The following is a 24,729-nucleotide window of genomic DNA, read 5'->3' as shown; positions in this document are numbered from 1 at the left end:
TCTTTAATGGCTTGACTGATGAAGCAGAATCTGATTACTAAATTTGTATCAGTACTAAGTGAGTGATGGTACAAGGGTTTAAGAGGGTAGGATTTGAATTAGAAACAGAATTATGTGAAATGTACTGAACCACAAAATGAATGTCAGCCAGTAACAGCGCTCCACTCCAAAGACTACCCTGGGTACTAGCAGTGAGGATATGTAACTACCCCCACATGTGCATCATGACATTTTCACATCACTGTCAAGACCTTGAACAGGGCAAGTGTACTAGACACTGCACTTGAAGTACATGAGCAAGTCCTTTGGCAACAAAAATTATCACATATCTCTATGAACCATGGTAAGGGAAAATCTCTAAGGGAGATAGAAAACTAAGGGGAGATGTGGCATCACTTCTCCAATCATGAAAAGCTGATGTCAGGTGAGAAATAATGCGTTTGCATTGGAGTACAAGAGCATTAGGTTAGATGTCAAGAAAAGCTCACCGATGGTGAGCTGAGTTAACGCTGTGGAGGTTACCTTGGTAAGTTTTGACAGCTCTGTCACTGTAGGTGTTAAATATTGTCTTAAACAAGCATATGGAAAAAAAATTAAAAGGGTAACTGTAGCATTTTTTTCCTCTGAAAATGGGAGTGACTTAGATGGTTTGCCAAGCTTGTTTTTATGATTTGTAAGTACAGAGTGACTTCTTGAACTGTAACATCTCTGTGCCAGTGGGTTTGGCATTGCAAGCCAGCCACTCTTATGGCATCAGAGTGCCACCAGCTGTTGCTACATCAGTGTGGGAAGTAAGTATAAAAATTGTTCTAGAGAAATTCCCCATGGGGCAGCTTTGCAACAGCATTGTTGCTGTGCCTCAGAAATGAACAATATTCATTTCTGAATGGTTTGCTGCAGCTGGAGGCCCATTAAAATAGCATGCAGTGTGGATTTACCTGCATGGGCACTGGTGGATTGGCACATAAACATAACATCCTGCATATCACTGAGAATAGAAATTAAGCATGATTTCAGTCATGTGAGCACAGATCCATTCAGGAACTGGTTTCATGTGGATTCAACTGTTCCATAAAAAACTCTTCGTTCTTTTGCTATGCTTTCTTTGACTTGATCTGCAGCTTGACTGTCACTAAAGTGAGGTTCACTCTGTCAGTCAATAACAGAACCTTCCTTGCATTCTTTTCATTAAAAGGAAAAAAATCACTGTGTTGATGTGCTTCTATTCTTCATGGAGATCTGACTGGAAGGGTCACATCTCCACATTTTAAATGGGTTTTCTTTCAGTATCTTTGGAAGAATGCCATCAGGTCTTGCTGGTTTACTCCTTACACCATTCCCAGATTGTTCTATTTTTCCTCTTTGGATAATTTCAGTTTCTGTCAAGACCACACTGATTTCTTGTGTAAGTCATCTTCTGAATATTAGTTTTCATTTCTTTCCACAAAAAAAATAAGCAGGTATGAAGACTTTCTGCTTTCCTTTAATTGCTTCACTTTCCTATTTTTAATCTTAGCAAACACTAAGGTTATTGCTTGTGATGGAAATAGGAAGTCTGCAATCCTTGTGTCATGCAGTCAAACCCAGTGGGTCTGTTTTTGATGTCATGTGAGCTTCATATTACTTTACAGTCCATAAGTTCAGATAGTTACTCATAGTTTTTAAAGGTGTGAATGGAAATTTGGGCACAATTTTTCGGTGTCATCTGGTTTTTTAGCTGCTCTCCATCCTCTTAGATTTTTTTATCTATCCATGATGGAAGGATTAAATTTTTACTGTTTTGTAATACATTACTTCAGCAAAATGAACTGTGTTATTTCTAATGGAATATCTAGGAGGGTTTCTAAGATTTTGAAAAGCATTTCAATATTGAAAGTCCAAATTCCAGTACTTGCACTTGTAATGGCCAGAATAACTCCAAAACCAGGTATTTTTTCTCCAGCATAAATTAATCTACGCTACTAGTTTTATGCTGCTACAGTTCAGCTGCTTTCAGTGCTCAGGATAGTGTGGCTATACACTATACCTGTGAAGACAGACCTTAAGAATCAATGTTTGTCTTTATTCCAATGTTTCTTGCTAATTCAATGATTTATAGACAGTCTGTATGTGAAGACTGAGGCCTATTATAGTTCAGTAGCTGAACAGTCAGCAGCAAATTGTTGGATTGCCTGACTGAAAGCAGGCACGTGAACCTTGATCTCTTGCATGCTGCCCAGGTAAGTGTGCTGACTGGATCTCACCTCACTGACCCAAACGGCTTTCTTGCAAATGTGGAAAATAAACCTTCTTGGAAACCACAGGACAAGCATTTTCTTCAAAGATACCTGGAAATACCCTGCCTCAGACACTGCATTTAAAAACAGCTCTCATCATCAATCGACTCATATGAATTAACTCCTGCTGAGCTGCCCTCCTTTTGTCAAGCATTGCCACAGGCTGCCTGGGGAAGCGGGGGAGTCACCATCCCTGAAAATGCTCAAGAAGCAGCTAAATGGGGCACTTAGTGCTATGGTTTAGTTGACAAGATGATGTTTGGTCAAGGGTTGGACGCTTGGAGGTCTTTTTCAACCTTAAAGATTCTCTGAGTCTGTTACTGCATTTTTCATCTTGCCTACTAGCTGAATTTTCAGAGTAGCTCAGAGACTGATTCCAAGTTGCTCAGCATCTACACTTGATCCCATGTTTTCAGAAGTGTTTCATGACAGTATGATGTTGTGGTGGGTTGACTTCGGCTGGCTGCCAGGTGCCCACCAAGCCATTCTGTCATTCCCCCTCTTAACAGGACAGGGGAAGAAAAATGCTCTTGAGTAACAGCTAGTAATCAAGTACTTATATTAGCAACAGTACATCTGTGGAAGGATGGGCTATCTTGCAGCAAATACAATCCATCTTAGGATGACTTTAATCAGAAACATGGCACCATTGGCATCCTGGCATCCTCAGAATTCCAGAGGCTGATTTTTTGCCAGTTTCAGCTGAAAAGAAGGCAAGTTGCTGATCTTTACCTTCATGCTTTATAAAGGTTCTAGCCCTGGCAAAGTTCTAGATTTACCTTTTTTAGTAGAAGATAGAGACTATTTCAAGCTGCAGGCTTAGATCCAGATCCAAACCACCCCAAAGTCTGAATATTTAAATGTAGATGATAATTTAGTCTGGGTTTGGCATTGTAGGCAAATGGTAAATAAACATTCAGGTTTTTTGTAATGCTGTAATTTCATGAATGAACTTTGGATTTGCTTGTCAGGTGTGGGGAATTTTAACACCCCTTTATTTTTTGACACTAGGAAAGAGAAGGAAAACATTCTGCCTAAACTGTAATTTGAATTTAGACTTGTGTTTTCCTTGGAGGAAATGAAGGGATCCATTTTAAAAAGCATTTTAATTTTGTACTGGCACACTTCTTGAGCTGGGAGGTATAACATATGTCTACAACTATATTTGACACTGCATTTGTGCATATACCACATTATCTGTAAAGTTCTTTATTATTATTTATTGTGTATATATATTATTTAGCTAATAATTTATTTAGTGGGATTAGTTAGATAATGAGCCTAATTTTTTTAAATCCATTAAATGCCATTGGTAGCATCTTTCTTTGGTTCTGCATAGCTGAAGATTCTGAAGCAAGTTCTGTCTGGGTGGACTTTACTATTGAAGAGATCCATTGACTTCAAAGGCCTGCCAATAAGGATCAGGGTCTGCAGAAGGTTTTTATGTTACTTTAATCAGCATTAATGAGAGCAGGAGTTGGCCTTTAATATTTTTATTGTGACATAATGTGATGGTAAAATAGTAACAGATACAGACAAAGAATCTAAGACATCTTACTTCTTGCTCTGTGCTTAACTCAAATGGTTTTAGGAAAACACATATGCTTCACTACTTCATCATCCATCAGATTCTGAGTGCCTGAGTTCAGTGAAAACAGCTTTTCACAGCCCTGGAAAAAAAGTTTCATGTAAAGTCTTATCAAATTAATCTCAATGCATGACTGCAATTCTGCAGAATTCTCATAAATTCATTTTACACAAATTTTTTATGACAAATTCATTGCTCATAGCCTGTTACTGTGTTTAATAACATGCACTTCCTTATAAGAGGAAATGGGACTGGTCTGTGTTTTTTCTGAATTGGTTGTATGTGCATATTTAGAAATTGGGGGAGGAAGAAAAGGGAAAATCAACAAAAAATAGTATGTATGCCAGTAAGCCATTTAGAAGTGTGAAGAAATTACAATATTTAAACTACACATTCTATTTTTCTTTGCTTTTAGGCAGCAAACCAGTAACCAGTCTTCTCCTGTGGTGCCTGATTTTCTTGACAAACAAACAAAAAAGGTACTGCTAAGTTTATATTCTCAAACAACATCACATTATAACTTCAAATTCCTGAGTCCACAGTTCTGCAATGTGTTCGTGGCTGCTTGGCATAGCCATCTGAACATGAAACCGTCAGTGATGTTTTGAAGTCTTTGAGACAAAAGCCTGCTTGCTAAGAACTTTAGTTCTGTAGAGAGACAGGGAGGTACAGTGAATAAGAGAATCAAAAGGCTGGAAATTTGCTGCTGAGAATAAATGCTAGCTGCTCCCTGAGGTGATTTGTCTGTGCACTTCACTTTCTACAGATGTTAGAGACTCTTTTTTAGTAAGGACCTGAGGTTCTTTGGTAGCACTTTGATATCCTGCTCGAATTCAATATGTGAAATGGAGGAGTCGCTCTGTGACTTGGAGCACAGCATAGTCTTTGAAGTCTGATCCAATTTTTGCTGCTTACCATTTGATGTTGAAAGGATGAAATGGAGAAAATGTACAGTTTTTGCCAGTAACTCTGCTGAGCATATGTAAGATTAAAAAAACAAAATCCCTTGGATGATGTACTTAGAAATGTTAAGCAGATTAATACCTTCCTATAGCTTTTTTCTAAAGATACAAATTAACTATGAGTGGAAATCAGCATACAGTGCATGCTATGATTTAACTGCATGAGGAAGGGGGATAAATAAGTTAAATGGAAAAAGTAAACAAATGTTTGTGACATGGGTGCTAAGTCAGTGTTACTGAAAGCCACAAGAATCTTGTGTAACTTAAATCTAGCATTAGATGTTTCACAGAGTCATAGAAAATAACAAGTTGCTCTCTGTGAGATCACAGCTGTAAGTTATCATGGCAGAGTGGAATCAATACATTTCTTATGTGCCTAAACCAGCATTCTTTATTCCAGAATGATTTGGATGAGATTTCTGCTTCTCCATTTGTTCTAAAACATTCATTCGAAATGAATGATTCACAACCAATTAGCCAATCCCAGGCAGTTGCAGACCAGTCAAGTCCCTTGAGAGACCATGAAAATGGAGGTAAGAAATATAATAAAGTAGCAGAGATTTTTCAGTTACTGTTTATAAGCTACATGTTGTCAGCATGTAACTTGCTTTATATATTGATGAGGTCTTTTAAAAATCCCTTCAAAGGCATACAGGAAACATACAGCAACATACTTTCTTCTACACATTTTCAGTCTGGAAATTTGAAAAAGCCCTTAAGTACCTGAATTACAGAGGCAAAAGTAAAATGATTTTAAAAATATAGCTTCTACTAAAAGTGTCGTTAATAATCTCAAAATACCCTTTTAATGAAATAAAATCTACTTTCAAGAGCTTCAGCTTTCCTTTGCCTTCCAACCTCAGAAGTCAAAGACAGTAATGAAATCTCTCACATTTGGCAGAATGAAAGGCAACTAGTTTGTACTCGTGCACAAAGTCAGCAACACAGAGAAGTGCAGTAATTCTGCAATCTGTGCAGGGTGGGGTTTTATTGCATTTGCTGGTTTTTTTGCCATGCTCAGTAAGAGAGTAAAAACTTGAAGTATAACATTTTGACATTTGTTGTGTTTTGCCTTGTTTACCTCTGAATATTCCAGGAAATCGTTACCCATCAGAATACTTTTGTCTGTTATCGTAGCCATTGTGTCTTTGCAAACCCGTGAAAACAGACTCTAATACTGCAGCATATAATCCCTTCCACAGTTTAAGATGAAGTAGGTTGATAATGTGATATCTGTAACTGGAGCCAAAATAGATGTGATAATACATTAATTTCCAGGTCAATTCTAAAAATTAGTTGTTTATAATGTTGTGCTATACATTAACATTTCTGGTTTTTTTATTTAATGGGACACCTTTCATCTTGTAAATCTACAAATAATATGCTTGAGCATAATATTTGAATAATATGAATTCTTAAGTCCTAATCCTGCAATTTATGTGTCTAAATTGTACAAAGTCCAGTTAAACAATTTACAATGGAAAAGTGAGAAGATAGGTATTTACAGGGAGATTCCTCTGTTACAGGAAATAATGCAAATTCAATGATTTTAGTCTTTTACACAGGCATAATGTGCTTTCCATGCTAAAGCCAGAATAGTATGTAAACACAGCAGATTGAGAAATCCATTATTCTCTCTTCATGCATATCTGTCCATATAGGTTTTGAATCCATAGTGTGGGACTGCAGGGGAAGTTTGCATTACTATATTAAATTATTACATAAATAAACCTGTCAAACAGAAATATCTTCATTGCAGCAAATCATCTTGAGGGAAACAGTCAGGGCCCAAATCTATCATCCTTACTCTCACTGGATATTGTACATTATCCTGCAACTGGTCTTGAAATCAGAGACTTTGAGGTAAAACAATTAGAGCAAAAGTGACAGAATTACACCCTTAGAAAACATGTGACTCAGAGCCATTACCCAGTAATTTAGAGAGACTTCAAAAAATATGAAGTGATAGAAGAAAAGAATTTGAAGAAGAGATTAATGCAGCATTGATCTTAACTATTGAAGAAATATGTATGTTTAAATGAATAGGCATGCAAATACACAAAGTAAGGAATTACCTAGTTAAGCATGAAAATATTCAGATATATGATCATATAAATCCCACTTCAATGAGCAACTATTAAGGAAGTAAACCTGCTGAAGAATAGTAACTTCCTTGGGTGCTTTCAAAAGCATGTCTTGCATTCAGAAATGCAGATGCTTTCACACGATGCTCAGTCTGTATTTAGTCTTAATGTATGAACTACACTTTTAAGCAGATAATATTCTTACACCTATTGTGAAAACTAAATGGAATAGCAAATATATTTTTGGAATAAGAAAACATATAAAATACAGGTGCTTTATAACATAGGGTGATACAATATAATCTGCTATTCACACAAATAAAAGCTACCCACTAGGTGGTCCAGACAATGCAAAGACTGTTATTTTTCATAGTGAAACATTATTCTGCAATGTTAGGGATTGATTTTCAATTCTCTTTAAGTTACATTACAGGCAGAACTAGTCTATCAGCCTGGTGCTAGTGCTTGAACCTGGGACACAGAGGCCAATGGGGAAGGGAATGTGACAGGTTTCTGTACTGGTCCATGACCCAGTTGTGAAGCAGTGTTGGTATCTGCTGGAGGAGGGAATCTGTATTCAGGCTTAAGCACAAAGGGAAGGACAGCCTGAGGCCTCAGTAGGTCAGGCTCTAGTGCAGTCAAGGCAGGACAGAACACAAAAGAGGAAAAATGCCTGATAGGAGTTTATGTATTTCTGTATTAAGCAAGCAGACTATTCACTCACACCTTGTTATTCAGCTGTCCAGTAGCACAGGCTGCCTATTCTTAGGAGTAGATTGTCAAAGGGAAAACAGACAAGGAAATTTCCACAAAGATCATGCAAAGACTATACTCTGTAATTAATACAGAGACAAAAGCCTCTTTTTCCACTTCAAAAGACTTTACACTGGGTCATAGAAAGCCTGAGCAGTATGGCCAAACTGCATGCAGAGCAAGTTAAGCGTGTGCATGTGCTGTGGTTGTATAGAGTCACAGGGGCTTGCCTTACGCTGCCCAGATGTTCTCCTGGGCTCTGCCAAAGCACTGGGGCAGGACTGGTAGCAATGCTGAGAATTCCCTCCAGTGTCTCCACTGTGACACACTGCCTGGCCAGAGAGGAGAGTCCAGTCATTAATAACAATTAATCCAGAAGTGAATTATTCTAGTCACAATAAAGTAGTACTGAAGGAATCAAAATGATATGATCTCCAGAGGCCAAGTAGTGGTATTCCCTTAGACAAGACAGACAGACAGTGAGAATGTTTGAAATTATTAATGAGAAATGAGTGCTTCATAGGGAATTGACCAATGTAACTTTGCTTCAGAGGTGAATATGACAGATTTTCTGCCATACAAAGGAATGTGTTTGTAAAACAAGAACTAATAGTATCTCTGTATTGACCAGTGTGTGACATAATTTTTGATGTTAGCACAGATATTTCAAGGAAGTGAGAGACAACACAAAGAGTCTCTAGCTGTGGACATTCTCTCATGAGAGAACAGTATGTGCCTTCTGATTATGTGTGGTTTATGCCTTGCACCTCACACTGTTATCTGTAATGCTGAAACTTTGTGAGAGGCAGCGAAATTTGCCAGGATTCTGAGAGATCTGAAAGCATGCAATCTGCAGTGTCTGTCGCCACAATACGAGGCTGAGGTAGTGAATAGCCCATTTCCAATATAGCCTTTGATTTCAGATTCTTTAGTCTTTTATATTCTCAAAACTAGTGGAAACTAGGGCCTGAAATGTTTCAAGCTGGATTCCCGTTAGTCGTTGACCCATTCTGAAAGTTTTCCTAGCAATATGTATTTTAATTTTTATGTTGATCATTTTTCTCTTCCTTTCTGGTGAACCAGTCATAAAATGGGATTTGGTGAATGTAGCTGTGTTAGGTTTGGAAAAACATATGAAGGTAATCACTGTTTTTTGCACTGATGGAGGACAAGATAATGAACTATGTTAAGTTACTGCTTGATGAGGAGGAAAGCTGCTGTCCACCTGAGCCAGTACTGTGGGCAAGTTTTAGGAGGGGCACTGTGGGCAAGAGAGATGTTATTCCCAAAATGTTACTCTGTGGTTGTCATGACACAGATGATATTTATAGGTGTATCACCTAAACAGGAAATAAAATAATGATGACTTTGTTAATTGTTAAGACTTAACTCCAGTTTTAAAGAAGTTATCCAACTTTAATTCTGTCAGGACCATAATCATGTTAAAATACCCAGGCCACAGAGAACAGGTGGCTTGGGTGTTTGGTGTTTGCTTCAGTGTACAGCTTTTTTTGAGGCAGATTTTGTTATTGAAAGTACTTTAAACTGCCTCAGTCTCAGCCCTGGACTACAGTCTTGATTTGACATCTTGCACTTGCAAGTGAAAGATGGTTAAATGTAGAGAACCATCTTACCCTACATGTAGTTTCACATTGTAGTAGGGTTTTAACTCTGATCTCATTTAATTCGTATTTGGGCATTGTTTTTAAAAAGTTAACAGCTACAGCAATGCAATAATCATTAATAACTTGTAAATGTGGGCACTTTTTATCCTTCGAGTCACAGAAAGTCAATATCCCAACCTGACTGTAATAGGTATTAGAGTAAAGAACAGGCAGTATCTCACACAAGGTGTGGTATTAAGATCTGGATGCCTTGCAACCAAAGATGCCTTTTCACTTTCTGCAAGTAGAGAGAGATCAATCCAAGCCATTCAGCTGTTTGTATAACTCAGCTTCCTGTTTGATTCCATTGTAGCAAACCTTCCCTTCTAAATGAAAAACAAAACCACTACTACATAATGTAGTGTAAAATACTGTATGGACTTTCAATAGTTGTCATTGGCAGACAGGATGATACTGACACATGGATACCACTCATTTCAGAATCCTATCATTTAGGAATTTAATTGAAAAAATTTGTAATCTATTTAGAATTATTTTTGGTTGTTTCATCAGGAGTTTTGTTTCATCATTTTTAAGCCCCCCACTGAGACTAATTTTAAATTGAAGGAATGTAAATCATGAAAAACTTGACTGTAGTTAGTAAAATCATATCAGTGAGCAGAACTGGGTGTCTTGGTTATAAAAAATTGACATGAAAAATTCTCTACATATCTGGAGTTTAGGGGTTTTTTTGAGGCACAGGATTTGGTTTTGCTTCAGGGAGGTTTTTTTGAGTGGGTCAGATTTGAGTTGGTCATTCTTTTACAAATAGCATAGCATGCTCGTGAGGCAGGCTGAATGTTCCAGGAAACACTGAAAAGACTGAGATAGTGTTACATAGTATGATCTGATTGTACTGAACATGCTGAGATCTCCACAGTATTCTCCTGCTACGTCTCACACTATAGCCGGGGAGTTACTATTAGCCATGCTGCAGATGAAGCCTTGTGTGGAGGAGTTGCTTATGTGGTATGTTGTATAGTGAATTTCCATTGAAGACATCCTGCTACAATAGTGTTCTGTGGCTCGTGAACCAAAATCTGTCTGGGCATGTGCAGGAGGAAAAGGAGCTTCTTTTCTTTTTTCCCTAAAATAGTATCCCTGGGTTACTGAGCTCTTCATACCTGGAATAAATGCTGGACTCTGAGGTTAGCAAACAGAAATCATATTTCCAGATAATTTAATTTTACCTTGCAAATGTGTAAGTGGAAATCATCAGAAGTAGTTTTTTTTTAGGATGTCTCTTGAGAAAATAAGCTGAAAATAAAGCTATGTCTCAAAGCAATCATTACTGTTTCTATCATTGTAAGAAAGGATAATCACCCTTTTGGAGTTGCAGGGCTGCCTATTTATGCAGATTAATTCTTTTGGTAAACCTGTTACTGGGCTTCACATTGCATGTGGTGGGACACTGCAGGAGACCCCAGGAGGGATCATCACCTCCCATCCTGTGCACAGTCTGAGCTTTCACTTTCTGGCTTTGTCCTGGGCCTGTTGGAATCACTAGCTATTGGGGTAAGAAACAGTACCTCATTTTCAGTTATTCACCATACAGCTTAATGTGAACTGCAAACATAAGTGAAGTCAGTTGCACTTCTCTTGGCCTTATGGCAATTTTTCAGCTGAGACTTATCCTGATGACATTTGTGTGCTGAACCAGCTCACCCATAGAGGGTTTCTGTTAAACCTTTTGCTACTCTGTGATGATGTGATTTGTGACTGCATTTTGCCGAAGCATCAGACCAAGAAATCTGAAAAGAAATTGGAATGTTCTTAAGTTTTTCTTTACTACTTAGCTTCTTAATTGTTTTTTTCCCTCCAACAGACAAAGACACAAACAGTGACAAGTGATAAATACAAGCTTTGATTTGTTAAACACATGTTAGCTCTATGTTTAGCCCTAGGCAGTGAATTTCATTATAGGCTGGTTTACTTCTGGATTGGTTATTGTGATTGCTTTCAATGCAAAAAGATTTGACCTGCAGCCATGAGTGATTAGTATCAGAGGTGAGAGATAAAATATGATGCAAGTAAACTGCACAGATAAACTGCAGTTGAGTTCTCTAGAGACAGCTCAGTGCTTGTTCTATATAAAACAAGTGGAAATTCAGCTTGTAATGAATGCATTGCAATAAAAATAGGCTGCAGATCTCTCTCATTGGAATATCAAAAAATATTACAAAGAAATCCAAGATATTTAATAAAGTTGAATAATATATACTCAATAAAGCTGTGCCAAAACCCCACAAATTTTAACAGGGGTTCAGTTTCTCCTCTGCCGCTGTCTTTCTGATCCAAGCTGCAGTTCACCTGCTCTTTGTCTTCATTTTCTATCCATGACACATAGGTTTGCCTGAGCACTTCTTTTTGCCATACATTTGTTGGTAGTTAAGCTTTTCATCATGCAGTACTTCATTGTTCTGTTGTTATTGTTTGAAAATTCTCTAAGTATTCTCTATCAGCCTTATTTTTATTACTTTGCCACAGTTACTGCTGCTCTGAACCAGCAGCATATCTCAAATGGCTGATGTACTCAGACAAATAGTGTGGTTTCTAATTCATTACTCTTCTGTTTCTAAAAAACCACACCATTTTCTCTAAGGAAACTCTCTTACAATAAGTAGTGTAGGTACAGAGCTTTGAGAGTGCACACAAAGTGAAAATATCTGTATTAATATTTTCAAAATTTGTTTTTATTTTAAAAAAAGATAATTCAGATTTTTTTTTGCTTTTCCCCACTATCAGAAAACTTTAGATAGTTTCTTTGTTTCAGGTTATTTTGTAAAAAAAGGCCAAGACAGTTAATAATTTGCTTTGATAGAACTATGATTTCACCTGCTAGCTGTTACCAAATAATTTCTGATTTTGTGCTTATGTTTTAAAATGTGAATTCAGCCTGCTAACAGTTGGATGTCAGATCTTTCTTTCTAGAAGACATGGCATGTTTTCCTCAATTATTTTTATAGTTCTTCATAGATAATGTGAAGAGATAACACAGTGGTAAAAGCAATAACATAATTCATGTGATGGTGACAGAATGGTACCTGAGGTGTGGGGTAGCTCAGAAAGTACCATTACAAATTGCTTTCTGAAAAAAATAATTAGATTTCAAAACCTTATATACTTCGCACATGCTTGGATTTTCTTCTGTATTCTAATCTGAGTTTCTATTCTAGGGGACTCTAGGGGACTTTGACAAACTGCCAAAAATCATTTACAGCTTAATAGAAGCCCAAACCAATGTATATAATTTGCATGGTTGATCAATGTAAATGAAAAAAAAATCCAATCCTGACAAGTAAAGAATATATAGAGGACAAAATGTTTGCAGCCACATATGTGAAGATCTAGATACTACAAGTTACTCATAGATACAGTTTGATAATAGGTATTCCATTTAGTAAATCATGACCTGGTTTTGAGGTATTTGGATAGAAAGAAATTCCCTTATATCAGTTATTCATGTCTCTGCTCGTGACAATGATTGTATTCCTTGACTCTCCATCATTACTTCTCTCTACTCACTAGAAGTATTTTATATTTCAGTTCTCTCATGGGTATGCTCAGATGATTATAATGATTAAGTTGAATATAGCAATAGCAAATACCAACTTGTCACAGTAATTATGAGCTTGCAGAGCTCCTTTCTGACCTCAGGCAAGGATAATCTTTCTTGAGGATCTTCCTTGTCTATGAGTAGAATTGTTGGGAACCAGTTGTTGTGCTTAAGTATTGGCAGTACAGCAGAAAAATAATGCCATAGCCCCACCTTCCCTGCTTACAATACGTTTCCCCCAAGTGAAGGTAAGAGTACCAAAATCACAGGCAGCATTGATATTGCTGCCGATTGGAGAAAGAGAGAAGCTGCTTTCCTATGTGTACTCAGGCAGGCAACAAGCATATCTTGATCATAACACAGCCTGTATGAAAGAAGAGTTTTATGAATTCTAGTATTTCTTTGCCTAAAAGTATCTGAGTACCTGTTCTTTGTTTTTAAGGTTTGTCCTGCCTTGTACATGTACAAGCACAAGCAATGCTCAGTGTTAGGAGGCAGGAGGCACAACTCTATAACTACTAAGTACTGCTTGCTAGGTTGGTCTGCCCTAGCAGCCAGGCTAAGTCTGACGGGGAGAATGCAGAGACAACTAACAAGCTGAATAGCATCAAGAATACCCATAGAAGACCTGTCATCTTTAACATGTCCTTCCCCATTTGACTGTCTTACATTTTGTTGGGAATCAAATATAGAGAATATGCGTGATTGCCTGGTATTTATGTTGGAGAGTTATACCAGCTCTTTGCCTTTAGCTGCAGGTTTGTTTTTTTTTCTCTGTAGGCTAGAAAGTATCTTTGGTTCTTGGTCTGTGGCTTTGTGAGTGTAGTGCTATTCTTGGGACTCCCTCTCACCAGCATGCTCCTGTAGCCTCATGCACACACACAGTCACATTCAGAATAAGGAAAAAAATCTGACATTGTTCCAGCCTCTTTCTGTAGTACTGGGATTTGCAAACACCAAAAGTGCCCTGCAGCAAAGTGGTGCAATTGTTTTTTCTATTTTCTTTTAATGCTGTTCTTTGCTGCGTATTCTTAGTTACGATAAAGAGCATGACTATCAAATGAATAACAGTAAGCTTGGCAGTTTTAAAGGGCTTATTTGAAAAAACAAAAAGTTTGCTGCAGCTCTTGATGGAAAAAAAAAGAGCTCATTTGAGCAGCAGCATTATATGGGTGCAGTCCAAAAACTTCAGAATGACCAGCAGCTATGGTTAAAAAGTGGTAAAGGGGATCTTTGTAACAAAAATCTTTGACCTGCTGTTTTGTTTTCAGAGACAGGTGAATATATATATGCTGTCTCCCTAATGTCCCAAAAAGGCACAGGTATAAAATTCCAATTGGGCCCCATCCCTCATATTTTGCTCATCAGACTTGAAGATAAAGTGATATCAATTTCTTTCATCTGTGGTTGTCCATGTGCTTCCAATTAATTTTTCATTTGTAAGAAACTGATAAATTGGAAGTAGTACTGTTCTTAAGCTCCTCATAAGGTTCTGCCCCTTGCAATGGTATTCAGAACAGCTGTTAGTTCAAATCTATAGTATATGTCAGTTTTCTGACTGCTGTATCCAGGCTTATGCTTTGTGCCTTTTGATCGTCGATTTAGGGCCCAAGAAGGGTGATTCCTCAGCTTCATATCCAAAGGAGCTTAACTGCTTTAGAAAAATGAAATTTTGTATGAGTATATTTAGACATTTTTATTTGTAAATTGTAGTCTATTTTAAAACATTCCCTGGGAAGAACATAGTCAACAGACAGCCACAGGCAGAGATGTCTCAGGACATTGCAAATGAAGTAGGATTTTCATCACTGCATATCATCATTGCAAGGAACTTGCAACCTAAAACTTTTTAACTCAAAGATTGCCTATATGGTAGTGCCATGCTACACAAGCTAATCAATGACACATTGAGAAAAAGCACTCTTAATTCACAAAACTCTCTCTTTCCATCCATCAAATGAACACGCACAAACAGAAAAGCAGTATCTGTCAACGTTCAGCTTAAATACTCTAGCTTGCTTGTACAATTGTAGTGGTTTGTGGTGCGACTTGCAAGAGAAAAAGAAAAAAGAGCCACGTAGGGGATAAAAGGAAAGGAAGAAACAACCTAAATTTTTTTGGAGGGAGTATATCAGCAAGGCAGAAAGTGCTGTCCTTATTAGATGAAAACATGCAGAGCTTCACATACAGGGAAAACATGTGACAGACATGGACAGACAAGATAGAGTAAAAAACAAGCCAGAAGTGGAGTGGAGAAGGAATATACCATCAAAGAACAAAACCCATGCAGACAAGCAGGATAGAGAAAGGAGAAAGAAGAGGATGAGATGAAAAAGTGATGGAAAAAATTAGCATTGAGTTTCAATAATGGCAGAATGGTTAGTGGCCTTAGCAGCAAAGTGTCCTGCTGCTGTTCGGTGCTGCTGTCAGCAGTGTTCAAGGTCAGGCTGGATGAGGCCTTGTGCAACCAGGTCTAGTGAGGAGGTGTCCCTGCCCATGGCAGGGGATTGGGACTAGATAATCTGTAAAGTCCATTCCAACACTTAAATTCTATGATTCTATGATTCTTTCTGTAGTGTTGTTTTGCTTGTATCTGCTTGCTTAAGTTTTCCAGACAAAAGTGTAATTCTAGCTTCAGAGTATTTGAAAGGGGAGTTACAATTCATGCTCTGTTTTGTAAGGTGAAATCTCTTGGAAAGGCAATACTTAGTGAACTATTTCCTTTTCAGTAGTGCCTGTATCAGTACATCAGTAGTTTGCAACATTTTAGATCATTATTTGCAATATAATTTTTTATTATGCTTAGGAATCTTGTGTCTCTGGAAGGGTGGAGCATTAATTGGTCCAAAATCTTTGAAGATAAAGGAGAGACCAGATGAAATAAGGGAAATTTTCCCTTGTGTAATAACAACCCTTTCTTCAGTGACCCTTTTTTATTTCCTATTTATGAATTCTGGAGGCTATCCAAAACAAAACATCGAAAAAGGAGAACAAAGTCTGTACATACATAATGTCGCATCAGAAGAGATGAGGTAAAACACAACACTCCAAATAGCATAGTCAGTTAAGCAATGCACTCAACTTCAGAACAACATTCCAGAAGTTAACTGAGACAGGAAGAATTGACATTGCCCGTACTGGACTTCTAGCACTTACAGCCTAACAGTCTGTTCTTCACTATCCCAGCTATTGCAGCCATACAACCATAATTCCCTCTACCTTTTGGAAGCTACGTTTGGAGATTTTCACATAATCTCAATAGGATCTAAATAAATTGCTCCTAAACTGCTACTGCATGCTTGGTTAAATTCTGCCATAGCTGTCTTTGTGGTTTACATGAGAGTCATTGAGAGCATAAATTAAACACTTTGGTTTTAAGTGAGCCAAGTTTAGCTTTCAGGCATATTTTGTCTTTAGAGAAGAGGATTGAAGAATTTTTCAGTTTTATTTCCTAGTGTTCATTTTTATTCCTCTGTGTCCATCTCCTTATTCAATGTTGGACCTAAGCAAGAGCTTCACGTTTTTTAATTTAGTGGTGTTTGGAGTCAGGCCTGAATTCACTGACCTGACTTTATGACCATTAACCTATGAGAAGGATTTGAGGACTCTCATGAATGAAAAACTGGACAGCAGCCAACAGTGTACACATGCAGCCCAGAAGGCTAACTGCACCCTGGGCTCCCTCAAAAGAGGAGTGCCCAGCAGGTTGAGGGAGGTGATTCTCCCCCTCTACTCTGCTCTTGTGAGACCCCACCTGGAGTGCTGCATCTAGCTCTGGGTACTCAGCACAAGAAAGACACAGACCTGGTAGAACGAGTCTAGAGGAGGGCCATGAAGATGATGAGAGGGCTGGAGCACCTCTCCTGTGAAAACAGACTGAGAGAGCTGGGGTTGTTCAGACTGGAAATGAGAAGGCTTCCAGGGAGACCTCATTGAGACCTTCAGTACTTAAAGGCTTATAAAAAGGAGAGAGAGTGACTTTTTCCACAGGCAGATAGCAATAGGATAAGGGGGAACCATTTAAAACTAAAAGAGGAGAGATTTAGATTAGAAGTTAGGAAGAAGTTCATCACTCAGAGAAAGATGAGGCACTGAACAGGTTGCTCAGAGAAGTTGTGGGTGCCCCATCCCTGGAAGTGTTCAAGACCAGGTTGGCTGGGACCCTGAGCAACCTGATCTAGTGAGTGACATCCCTGCCCATGGCAGGGGGGTGTAACTATATGATCTTTGAGGGCACTTCAAACCCAAGCCTTTCTATGATTCTATGACTTTCTGCATTTTATCTACCTTTCTGAACACACTGGAATTTTGTCAAGAGTTCTAAGTCAAGTTCACACTCTTCTAGAGCTTATTGTGGTGGCTAGTTATCTGTTCATGAGGTCTTATGACTATTCAGGGTCATCTGGAGCAGAACAAGATGTGTCTTGCTTTCTGGGCATGATTCTTTAACAGTTTCCAGCTGTATTTATAGTTGCTTCTGAGAACCAGGGCCAGATATTCTTTGGGTTGGCAGACAATTTAAGATCAATATTTAAGGTCAGCCTTTACCAGTGGATTATCAAGGTCTTTTATCCCTTGTTGCTGAATGAGAAAGTGTGACCCGGATTGGTCTCTGGTTAAAGCCTGTAGCTAATGCAGAAAGAACACAAGAAGACTTGGGAAGGCACCATATCTCTGTGTTCTTGTTTATGCTCCACCAAAAAATAAAATTAGTGGCAGATGACATGCATATTCCCTCAATATTGTCAAATAAATTTTCCACTTAAGAATTCTCAGGAATAAGAACACCATTGTCTGCCTTTTGATTTGCAGTTGCATTTACTGTAGTCAGAAAAAGCCAAACTTGGAAGAGCAAACATACTTAAGGGGTGATGAGAAGTATAAAACTGTGCCAAAAAAAAAACCCTTGGAAAGGTTATCTAGCATAGAAATGCTGAATTTTTACTGAAAGGTGAAGAGGTAAATTTAGGTTGACTGGAGGAACATTGCTACCAGCAAAATAATAAGGAAACCTTACAAGATGCATTTTCAGTAGAGCTTCGGATGAATTTATTAAGAGTTTCCAAAAGTAATTTTTTTGGTGGAAAAATAGAACTACAGTTTCCAAAACATTCAGTGACTCTATAAATGACCATAATTTCCTGGTGAGTGTTTCAAATTTTGGCTACTAAGTTTGATGCTGGAGACCTAGCTGAGTTCTTCTGAAATTTACCACTGGTACATATGATCTGTAGAGGAGCTGAGTCCAGCTAAAAAAGGACTTGTCTCTGTTTGTCGTGCAAGCTAACTGGAAGATTGCAGGTGCTAAGTTGGCACAGGGTAAATGCCTCATCAACTCTGAAAAGGCATAACAGGGGAAGATGTCCCCATATCTGCAGAAGTTTCCCCAGTTCAGCATCAACTGAAATTGGGAAAGATTAGAGGATATGGGAGAAGAGGAAGGGTTGATTTTTTTCGCAAGGATTGTAGCCCTTGTGGCTTTTGTTAAGGTTTGTGCTGCCCTGCCTTAGCATGACTCCGATCCTGGGACAAGTAGGAACGAACAAAGACGTAGAGTTGGCTCTGCATGCAGTGAACAGGCCTTCTGTGCTAGGGGTGTTCTCTGAAGATGCCCCAGGGCAACTGTAAATTGGTCCTATTATGCTCAGCATCATCATGCATCTTCATGCCCCACCATGAATAAGCATGGCTGGTGTGTAAATCTAGCCCATTGTATCTGGATTACATTTGTTAAACTAATGCTTGGGTTTTTCTCTGGCTTTATTCATACCAATACCAGAACATTGAGTAAGAACAGCAAATCAGAAACAAAAAACAGAAACGTTTTAAAATATTACTCCCACAGATTGGAGGCCCAAGTGTGTTTTATATAAACATTTTGAATTGTGGCTGGATTTTTTACCAGATTGTTTCCCCTAAAGGACCTTTTGAAACAAAAACAAACTGAGCAAAACAAGTTTTGGTGGGATGAGCCTATGCCTGTTTTCATGTAAGCTGATGACAAAGCTCAGAGCAGGAAGACAGCAGTCTGCTGGAATCTGGTGTACATTGTGTTCGGCATGTTCCCAGCTGACTTGCCAGGAATGATCTAGAACTGAAACAAGACCCCTTTTTTACTAGGACACAGGAAAAGAAGTCATCACTAATCTAAACCAGTTCAGCTGTTTGAAAACAATAGACTTGGTTAATATGATATCCTGATTGTGGCTTATTCTCATGTGAATGTCTGGCCTGTGTTGCTGGGTCAGGAGAATGAGCTTTTGAGAACTGTTCTTTCTCTTGTATGGCCCATGAAAATAGTCTGTGTTCTACCACTGCACCCTCCGTCTGCCCCAGTGTCACACAGGAGATGAGGAAGTGGTTGACTTTAGCACAAAGCTGTTCCCATGGGGGTAGTCCAAGATTATTTTTATGTGATTGTGTCATGGGATTACAGGGAAGGAGGCAGGAGGTGTCCACATGCTAGTGATGAAAAAAAAAAGGAAGGTGAGGAAACTTTTTCTTGTAATAGCTGTTTGAATTTAATTTAATGGGATCACTTTCATGAACTACTGTAATAAGTTTCTGTAGGAGGTATATCATTGAACAAAGTAAGTTTCCTACCTGTGGCAGAGGTGAAAGTGAAGTGGGGTCCCACTGAGCAGTGGTGTGCTGAAGTTTCAGGAGAGGAGATGGGGTAAAAGTGATACAAATTGTTAATGGTATTGCTTGTCAGACTTTTTATTTAGCTTCAAATTTGAAAGCTACTCCTTTATTTCTAAACCTTCACATTTGCATCCCTTTGATATGAAATACTTGTGAACTAACTAGAGAACAGAGCTGTGAGTTCAGTAGCCAAGAGATCCTTGATTTATTAACATAGCATTTCACAGGCTTGTATGCAGCATCCCCTTGTTCTGCATATAGCAAATGCTGCAGTCAGGAGCAGAGGTTCATGGTGAAGGGGCAATACTTCAGGGTGTAGCAGCATCTTGTTTAAAGTTCATAATAGTCATTGTCTAACCTAAATAAGACCATTCAATGTGGAAAAATAAAATGGAACTAAGTGATGGCTTAGAATTAGATGTTTATAGGACAACTTGTAAAGCAAATGGGTTGAATAATATAGACAACTGCATGGCTGTGAACAGACTTTCCTATTTGATATGCTTCATGTTGAAGACAAAGATAACATGAATCTGCATTGAAGTAATGAGCAATAATTGTGATGTACATATATAAAGCATTTAAACTGCAATAACTAAGTGCTGCATTGTCCCCTGCAGTGTCATTAAGACACTTAAAGGGAAAATTTAAATTACTTCTAAGATGTTCTGTCACCTAGTTAGTCTAAATATAATTGTGGATATGCAATTGCTGTTTAGATTACTAATATCTTACTAATTATGCCTTTGTAAATAACTGTGAGAAAGCATTTTAATTTAATTGCATAGGAATTTCAAAATAATATTTGTGGTGATTATCAGATTCCTGCAAATTTAAGACATTGATGTGTCTTCTTTTTGTTGTATGTGTATGACTACAGCCTGCAGATTTTTGTGGAAAGATGTTGCATTTTAGTGTAGTCTCATGCAGGAGGCATTTGACAAAATGCCTGATTGAATTGAGCAGTCAGCAGTCTCCTCCTTGGAGAAACTCCTGTGCACTGAACTGACCAGTTAGGCTGTATCTGCAGTTAGGAGACTTCGACACTGTAACTGTGCTGCAGATGTATGACAGCAAACTTCCTTGCTGGAAAGACATCTCATCATAGGAAAGCAGTTCTTAAAGCAGTTTGCCAAATGAAATGAAAAGTCCAGCAGTATTTGTGGCTGAGGAATTTTACCAGTCCAGATGATGGTAAAACATAAATCCATTGGTAGCATTTGCTGGTGTAGACTAGGCCTTAAACTAAACTACTGTTCAGAGCAAGGGCCAAATTTCTGTTGCTTTTTCTTATGAACCTTGCATGGCCTTCATTGCTGTGGACTTTCTGCTTGGTGTGCACTCAGGGAAGTGATGGTCTACACATGACCATTGTCCAGAGGATTCAAGAGCTCAGGCTCAGGTTTTCATGAACGCTGCCAAATGTGACCTCATGGGATTCAGTTTAAGGAAGAATGCTCTTTTCTCTAAGGTGGCATTTGAATAAACACCAGGATTTCATCCTGTAGGTTCCTAAAATAACCAAAATAAAAGGGAAGTTCTAGAAGTACATCAGTCTGTCAGGCTGGGGGCCTGTACTCAGAGCTTAGTCAAGACAGTGCAAAAGGTCCCATGGACTCTGTGGATTTTAGATGAGATCAGAAAAGTAAAAATAAGAGGGACTAAATGGCCCAAACAGTGCCAAATTTTCTATTTTTCTAATAACGAAGGACAAATTTTTTGTAATTTCTATTTTTTTTTAACCCTAACATTAGTTTTCATGTAGTATTTCTCAAAAAACACATTTTTCAGGGCTGAAAGGTAGGGGATGGATACCCCATGCAGCCACTTCACACGCGCTCTGAGGCATGCAATGTGGTTGCAGCTGCACAGTGTCCTCCCTCCATCTCTAGCAGAGCACAGGAAGAGTCAGCCCTGGTTTTCACAACTGTATTTCTTTCATTTGTTCTGAAAACTCTTGGGCACACACTTCAGCAGTATAATGTAGGCATAGAGATTTAACAGGCCTAGCTACACATTATATATATTACAGGAAGATCGAATGTAAAATGATCGGGTAGACTTGTTTTCAGACTAACACATTCATGACCCATGTTCATTCAATACTAAAACCAAATGCTTGCCATGTCATTGGAGATAACTGACAGTGTGAACAGAGAGGCCAGACCCATGTGTCCTCTTTGTCTGTTGTTTGTACTGGTAAGTCCCATAAGCTTCTTCTTTCTGCTTAACCATAAAGTGCAGCTAAATTGAAATACACTCGTGAGCAGTGTGCTATAGTGTTGGAAAACATCATAAATTCATTAAGATAACATTATCTTCTGTAAACTTGAAAACAAATCATTTTATTTTTACTGTCTGAGATAAAGGGTGAGGGGTTTTTCGAAGTATAGTGTTCTTCTAAGGCATTGCATCTGGAATTAGCTCAACCTGTTAAACATTCTCCTCCTTCCAGAAATTAACTTAGTTGATCCCTTTTAAGTACGTGTTCTGTAATGGCCTTTAGCCACTTTTAATGTCATTTTTAGGTACAGTTGAATCTAAAGAACTGCAGTTTACTTGGTCATTATATAATTCATTTAGATTGATCAGTTTAATATCTGATTTTTCAAGATTTCCTCACAATTCTGGAATTTTAGCAATGCAGATATTTTCCTATTGCCCAAGGCAATAATAGATGTGGTGTGCAAACACTGCTTTAAAGAGGGTGTCTGTCTGCTGATTTACATATTTTAAAAGTATTAAGATCAAAAGTAATGAGAATTTAATCCATATGGCATGTAGAAGATAAATAGGAATATTAATACTGTATCAAATACTAATTAAAGGAAACACCAGTCCTATTTTTAAAATCTTGCATGCAGATGAAAAATAAGTCATCGCAAAGTTAAGATCTGATTCTTGAAGAAATTAAGAATTAACAGTTTTCAACCCCAGATTCTAACAGTGAGACTGAGTTCATATGCTAGGCCAAGTTCTGGTGCATAGTACTTTGCAGTGTCACTGCAGTATCCCTTTCTGTCAAATTACCTCACATGATTCTAAAACTGAACACTACCATCAGCTCTGCTACCAGCTTTTAATATGGAAATTCTCTTTCATTATCCAAGAAGCTGAAATACAGATATTTTCCAACTTACCTAAGCATGTGTGTCTAGGCGCTAAAATAAATAATTCATGGGAACTGTGTTGGATTTTGATCAAGGCTTGTATGCAGGTTGTAGTGGTGGGTGAAGAAAATGTCATCTCCTTCACAGAAAACTTTAGATAAGGGTGGCCAAGATGAATAAGTTTGTCATGTCTTTGGGCTAGACTAGATTTCTGTCTTTCACTGTCATGGAATTTGTAGGTGAAAGTACCTTGGGATGTGACTAGATGATCTGTAAGGTCCATTCCAACCCCTAAAATTCCATGATTCTGTGATTCTATGTGTGCTCCTGGGAGGGTAGCAAGTAATCAGAAAAACTAGCTCTGGCTGCACTAGAACTAGTGCTTTAGTGCAGTGTCAGCCTAACACTCCATGCAGGCAAATCAGCCCTAGCAAGACATATGAGATACATTTAGAGCATCAGCATCTCTGAGACAGTGGATCTTCAGTTCTCCACTAAGTCTTTCTGAGAAGTATTATAGGGTAGGGGATACACTTCTAATAGAGGAGGAAGTTAGCTTGCAGTGAAGAGTTTCCTTTGAAATACAGGAAAAATAAACAGGGAGAGCTTATATCAAGTTATGCTGGTACTGCAGAGTCTTCTAAGTGAGAAAATAAACTTCATAATTTGCTATAGCAGGTTGAAAAAGACCTGCAAATAACTGAAAGAGTGATTTTTCTTCATTTGTGCCTTGAAGGGTGTGTGTACACCAAAGCTGTCTGAGACACAGCTGAGCCCAACAGAATGGAGAGAAAAGTCTAAAATGTATCTTGCTCAGTTTTATGCACTACTCAAACTGTAATTCTTTCCTCTAGGTCTGTGGTTCCTATGTGTTTCTATATTAACTACAGCAAGTAGTCACTGTACAGCAAATCCTGCCCTCCACAGGTTGAGAAAATGTGCTCTGATCAGTGGACCATTTCCTCCTAAAGGTGGTAGTAATTCTACTGTAGAAGGCAGTAAACCACCCTGCAGATAGACTAAGTCTCCACTATTTCTGCTGTGTTCCCTTCTGCCGGATCAGAGTGGTCAGGACAAAGTTGTTTTGTCAGTGGATCAACAAATCACAATTCTTCTGCAGCCTTCCCTCCACTTGGAAAGTGCTACTCCCTTCCAAAGAAAATGGTACAGCTGCCCAGCAATCAGGTACCAGTTGTTCCACATGGACGTGGAGCAAAGTTGTCCAGAAACTGTCCTCTCAATGCAAGAGGCAACTGGATGTAAGAGGAAAAATGCAGTCACTAGAGAAAGAACATGAGAGTGTTATAACACATTCCCAGCTGCATGTGTGTAAAGCTAGTTTAGCCAATCAGACAGATGATGAGGGGGGATATAGACCCATCTGCTTCTTCTCCTCTTCCAGGAAGTATGAGATAGATGCAGTAATTGCACACTGTGCCCCTTCCTTACAGTCAGTCTAAGGATAGTTGCAAAAAAGTACCAGCCCCAGTCCATCTAGAAGAAGCTGAGCTTTGTCCTGAGTGAGTTAGTAGTTTTTGCTCCAATTGCCATTTCAAATACTGGGCAAGAGTGCGTTGGCTCTGTTCCTCCTGTGGGTGATGGCCTTCCTGGGAAGGAGGGATGTGCTTGTGCTCACCAAAATTGTTTTGTGGGCTGCTGACTGACTGCAGGGCCTTGTATCCCAAGTGTGTTTGTTTCTGTTCCCTTTCCTGCAGAATAGCAGAGGTACTGTTTTTAATAGTGCTGTGTATTTTGTAAAAGACCTTTTAAATATTAAATACAAGTTCATTTTCCAGCTGGAAAATTAAAACATAGAAGTATATCATCAGATGGTTCATTCAGTCTTGAAGCAATTTTGAAATGTTAACTGGAAAATTCTAGTTGCCTTGGAGCATTTTTTACATCAAACATTCCATGAAAATATTTTCTTCAAACTCTTTAAGTATTTTCAAATATTAAATGAGATGAGAGATGACTTTTCCAAGTATTGGTGATGGTCTAATGCAGATAGTTCACATATTTTTATTATATATAAAATATTATCAAGTTCACTTATTTTTCTAAAACAGTGGGGGGAGACTGGCAGGCGTC

General features: G+C 38.3%; 1 protein-coding gene across 1 annotated transcript in view; it reads left to right on the top strand.

Annotated features, from left to right (window-relative positions):
* Positions 1-24,729, top strand: part of LOC103799819 (myosin-IIIb-like) — a gene marked incomplete at its 5' end in the record, with an annotated part of 61,663 nt that overhangs the window by 15,415 nt on the left and 21,519 nt on the right. The window contains 2 exons of the mRNA XM_009072169.1: positions 4,280-4,343; positions 5,227-5,359. Of these exons, the coding sequence (XP_009070417.1) occupies positions 4,280-4,343; positions 5,227-5,359 (197 nt within the window). The remainder of the gene's footprint in view (positions 1-4,279; positions 4,344-5,226; positions 5,360-24,729) is intronic.

This window comes from Acanthisitta chloris, unplaced genomic scaffold, assembly GCF_000695815.1.
Source record: "Acanthisitta chloris isolate BGI_N310 unplaced genomic scaffold, ASM69581v1 scaffold9373, whole genome shotgun sequence".
In the NCBI taxonomy this organism is placed as follows: domain Eukaryota; kingdom Metazoa; phylum Chordata; class Aves; order Passeriformes; family Acanthisittidae; genus Acanthisitta; species Acanthisitta chloris.
Note: the sequence above shows the minus strand (reverse complement) of the source record. Positions and strands in the feature narration are given on the sequence as shown.